At 45.9% G+C, this 4,865-nt stretch overlaps 1 protein-coding gene across 2 annotated transcripts; it reads left to right on the top strand.

Annotated features, from left to right (window-relative positions):
* Positions 1-260: 260 nt before the first annotated feature.
* RGS2 (regulator of G protein signaling 2) lies at positions 261-4,110 on the top strand. 2 transcript variants are annotated; one of them, XM_082832590.1, is made up of 6 exons: positions 261-308; positions 629-930; positions 1,959-2,060; positions 2,162-2,223; positions 2,804-2,970; positions 3,251-4,110. In XM_082832590.1, the coding sequence occupies exons 2-6, from the start codon at positions 821-823 to the stop codon at positions 3,443-3,445; spliced, it is 636 nt and encodes a 211-aa protein (XP_082688716.1). In that variant the 5' UTR covers positions 261-308; positions 629-820; the 3' UTR covers positions 3,446-4,110. The 2 variants fall into 2 exon arrangements, with proteins under 2 accessions (XP_082688716.1, XP_082688715.1); XM_082832589.1 differs by lacking the exon at positions 261-308 and having other exon boundaries at positions 454-930.
* Positions 4,111-4,865: the final 755 nt, after the last annotated feature.

Here is a 4,865-nt window from a genome sequence, read left to right as displayed (position 1 = left end):
GCCACGTGCCTGCTGGTGATCAAAACTGCACACCCAGTGAAAGCACTTTCTCCTGTCCCTTCCCTGACTAACGTTCATCCCCAAACGTGCTACGAGACGCCCAGGCAGAACGCAAAGTCACTCACACCACCTGCCTCTGGACCGTCACCTTTCCTCCCATTCACGGTTTCCTTCCGCAAATTAAACGGAGTCGCAAAGAGGAACGGATGAGGGTCTCCCCACGGTCTCAGTTTGCATACCAAGAAAGGAGGCGTGGGGAGAGGGCGTGCGCTCCAAAAAGGGGGAAACACATCCTAATTCAAAATAAGGTAATTGCGTTCGGGATCCCAGCAAGCAACCTTTACCTGCTGGGCAATCGTCGCTCGCTTTGGGGTCAGAGCGTGGGGGAGGGGAGGGGATGAAGAAAAGGACGGGGAGGGCGAGCGCCCCGGCCGGGCCTGCGGCCGACCTGGCTCCCTGCCTCCACGGCCCTGCGACCCCGCCCGGCCGCCACAACTCGGCAGAGGTGTCTGGCGACCACTCGGCGGGAAACTTCTCAGCTCCCACACCGCCCCGAGCCTGTCGCCGCGTTTGGCCCGACTGCGCACGACGCCGGGGCCGCAAACGTCACCAGCTCCCTCGCTTCCAGACCTTTCGCTGGCAGCCGTGACTGCGCAGACGGGCGCTGACCTCGCCCCCGTGCCCGGCTGCAGCTGGCCAATCGGCGTCCGCTGGAGGCGGGAGGGGCATCGTCAGGCCCCGCCCCCGCGTCGCCTTCTTTTATAAATACGGCGCCGCCCGCCCAGCCACCCGGAGCAGTAGCCTCAGTCAAAAAGCGATAATGCCTAGTGCTATGCTCCTGGCTGTCCAGCACGACTGCGGACCCATGGACAAGAGCGCAGGCACCGGCCCCAAAAGCGAGGAGAAGCGGGAGAAGATGAAGCGAACCCTGTGAGTAAGGCTTTCTTCTCTCCCCCGCGCCACTCCTGCAGACCCAGCTGTCCTGGGCGGCTGCAAACGCGGTACATTTGCGCCTGGAACTGGGTACCGTGCACCTCTGCAGAAAAAAAAAATGTGGAAAAGGTTAATTTGTTAAGTAAGGTTTAAACCTGTGTGGGTGTTTATTTTGTGACGTGAGCAAAGGACTCTCGGGTAGAGTTTAGAAACTGCAGAAAATTCTTGATGCAGAGGCGGTGGTAGATGCTGGTTGGCTTTTTGTCCCCCTGCATCGAAAATGACTTCAGGGAATCCTGCGGCCGAAGCGCGTCCCCGGCATTCGTACGTTGCATTGTAAATTTTGATCAGCTTTACACGGCTGCTGCGATGTAGATATTTTTTGCTGATTACGAATATATTCTTTTAAAATATTTTCTTTTTTTTTAACTGAACAGCAGATCTCACCCACTCAGGACTGTGGAACAAATAATTGTTCTGCATCATCTTCTTAAAATGAGTGTTGTAGTTGGGGGAGGAGGACGGGCCATCTCACACACATACATTCATTATGCACAGCTTCTAGGGTGGTCCAGAGCCTCCAGCTCGAAGGGTAGAAGGGAAGTGAGCACAGGCTGGTTCAGGGCAGTTCCACTGTGGGTTTCATCAAGTGTGAAATGTCTCAGAATTGTAATTAACGTTGCAGACAAACTGCTGCCTTCTGTGGGCCAGAAATAACATCTGCTTTTTGAACTATGCAGACTAGAGTCATAAAAATACCCTATAATTGTAGGTAGTTCTACCCTTAGTTTTAAAACTAGTAATTATGTTCAGAGGAGTGGATGAAACTAGTGTGTTTAGTATATAGGTGCTGGGTTTAAATGTTAAAGGTGTTAAGACTGACAGGAAGAGTTGTTTTGTCTTATTTGGTTTGTCTGTAGCCACAGGGGGCAACTTTATTTGGTAAAAATGCCTTCAGCTGCATTGGCGATTTCAAGTGTTGCCACTAAGTGAATATACTTTTTTATTCTTTTCTTTTTTTTAAGATTGAAAGATTGGAAGAGCCGTTTGAGCTACTTCTTGCAAAATTCCTCCTCTCCTGGGAAGCCCAAAACCAGCAAGAAAAGCAAACAGCAAACCTTCACCAAGTAAGTTGAAAATCTTGTACTTGCGAATGAACTCACTGCTGAGCTGAAAAGGGAACCTCTGACTGACGTGCCTGAGCTAATACGCAGAACTTCTCTTGCAGGCCTTCTCCCGAGGAAGCCCAGCTGTGGTCAGAAGCATTTGATGAGCTGTTAGCCAGTAAATGTAAGTTAACCTCTTGAATTTGATCCATTTCAAGTATCAGGAGACTCTAGAAACGTTGTGTCCACACAGCAGAGCAGCTTGCTCAAGGGGAATTTTACTTTACAATCCCCATGACATGAGGCGTATTCTTCTCCTTTATTTCCCAGTGATTAACCAGGGAAATGCATGGCTTTTTCACTCAAAGTGGGAAAAAAATTAGCCCAAAACTGTAATGGCAGTTGCTTTTTGTTAAGGTTGAGTCAGGTTTTCCATTGCAAACAGTGTTTTCAAGAGACGTCATTCCCAGAGAACTTATGGCTCCCCTATAAATATTTGAATTAACAGCGAAGCTAAGTATTTATATATTTTTGTAGTAGTGTGCCAACTTAAGCGTTTTGCTGACTGGCATCTTAGTCTTTAAAGAGCTAAATTCTGAGGGTTACAGGTTGACTGAAATCTAGAAAATTGCTATCATTTAGAAATAATAAAATATGGGGCCAGGGGAGTGGGAGTTCTAGGAAAAAACAGAAGGGATTATTTGGTCACTCAGTTCACTGTATGCATGCTTTCTTTCTCCCCCCACCCCACCCCACCTCCCCAGATGGTCTTGCTGCATTCAGGGCTTTTTTAAAATCTGAATTCTGTGAAGAAAATATTGAATTCTGGCTGGCCTGTGAAGACTTCAAAAAAACCAAGTCACCCCAAAAGCTGTCCTCAAAAGCAAAGAAAATATATACTGATTTCATAGAAAAAGAAGCTCCGAAAGAGGTAAGGGGAGATAAAAAAGTTCCTCGTTTTAGCATGTTTTAAACATTCTCAGCACCAAAGTGAAACGGAAAGAATTGAAGAGACCTCAAATTAAAAGGGGAGTGGGGTAAATGTTCTTCCCCTACTTCTACTTTCAGGGAGGTTAATTACATTTCTCCAGTGACTTGGCCGGTGAAGCTAATCACACATTATAGTTTTTTTGTTGTTGTTTTCAAATATTAAATAGATTAATCTCTTAACTCTGAATATGGAATAAACCACTTTTTATGTTTTATTTCAGATCAACATAGACTTTCAAACCAAAACTCTGATTGCCCAAAACATACAAGAGGCTACAAGTGGCTGCTTTACAACTGCCCAGAAAAGGGTGTACAGCTTGATGGAGAACAACTCTTATCCCCGTTTCTTGGAGTCAGAATTCTACCAGGACTTGTGTAAAAAGCCACAGATCACCACTGAGCCCCATGCTACCTGAGATGAAAAAGGGAACCCAGAAACGAGGACATTTCATTTTTTTCCTAAGGGGAAAGGCTGTCACCTGCCAAAAAAGACTGACCTTGAATTCAGCCTGGGTGTTCAGGAAACATCACTCAGAACTATTGATTCAGAGTTGGGTAGTGAATCAGGAAGCCAGTAGCCGTCTAGGAGAAGCTGGTACTGGGACAGCTTCCGTAACTGATGGAGCACAGGGAAAGCGTGGTCTAAACGTGGCGTGTCTCATGCTGGAAAAGCAGGAGCTTGAGACTGAAAGATAACTATGTAACACTATTGGTCCAGAAGCATTTACAATCAATAGGTCTGGGGTTATGTGGCCTTAGTGAGCTGGCTGTACATTTTTCCCTAAATCAGTCCTTGTTACCACACAGTGGTTTAGCTGTAGTTTCTTTAGTACTAGGTAACACATGTTTACTATGTGCAAGGGTATTGAAGTTCCTATGACTACAGATCATCAATACTGTTGTCTCATGTAACTCTAAAACTGAAACAGTCTGTTTGAATTGTCAATTGGTGTGTGTAATAGAATGAGTGCTGTTGTGTAGAAAACGACAATGTCCGTTACGAGTGCCAAAACTGTCCTGATGGCAGCTAAACTTTGAAGTGGTCTTTGAATACTTTTAATAAATTTATTTTGATAAATAACGTTATTGAATATTTGGTCCAGATGTGGGTTGGGGTGGGTTTTTCTGGTAACTGAATATGGCAGATACAAGGTGAAATATCTCCTCTCTGGTGAAGAAAAGGTGTCAGTTGATGCGCCTGTTTAGTGAGGATTGACAATCCTCGGAACTGAGAAATTACAGCTGCAGAGAAGATCTACTCCCATCTCTAATGCTTTCGTAGGTCAAAGGAGGTCAGGTCACATCTTTAGAGCCACCCTGAGATCAACCTTTCTAATATAACCTTGTAAAAATCAAGCTTGTTACTGAAAATACGGCAACATTGGCTTTAAAGCCTTTCATGAGTATTAAAGATCAGCTAAATATGAGAAGTAAAATAATGTAAGAGACAAAGCACCAGAATTATTCACATAACTAAGCTGCTCAAATGAAGAAAGAAACCAAATAAAGAGGAAAGCAGGCCTTTTTACTTCCCTTGGTTCCAAGTTCCCCCGCAGGGTAACGGCATGAGCTTCCAAGATCCATGCCTGAAACTGTTCACTTCCGTGATGGATCAGAACAAAATCAGAATTTCCCTGATTTGCCAGCCTTCATTTGGCCAATAAAGAATCTGGAGACTTCCCTGGTGGTCCAGTGGTTAAGACTCCATGCTCCCAATGTAGGGGGCCAGGGTCTGATCCCTGGTCAGGGAACTAGATGCCGCATGCCGCAACTAAAAGATCCTGCACACGGCAATGAAGATCGATCCCGAGCACTGCAACTAAGACCTGGTGTAGC

The sequence above is a fragment of the Leucopleurus acutus genome (assembly GCF_964270905.1).
Source record: "Leucopleurus acutus genome assembly, chromosome: 2".
NCBI classification, from domain to species: domain Eukaryota; kingdom Metazoa; phylum Chordata; class Mammalia; order Artiodactyla; family Delphinidae; genus Leucopleurus; species Leucopleurus acutus.
Note: the sequence above shows the minus strand (reverse complement) of the source record. Positions and strands in the feature narration are given on the sequence as shown.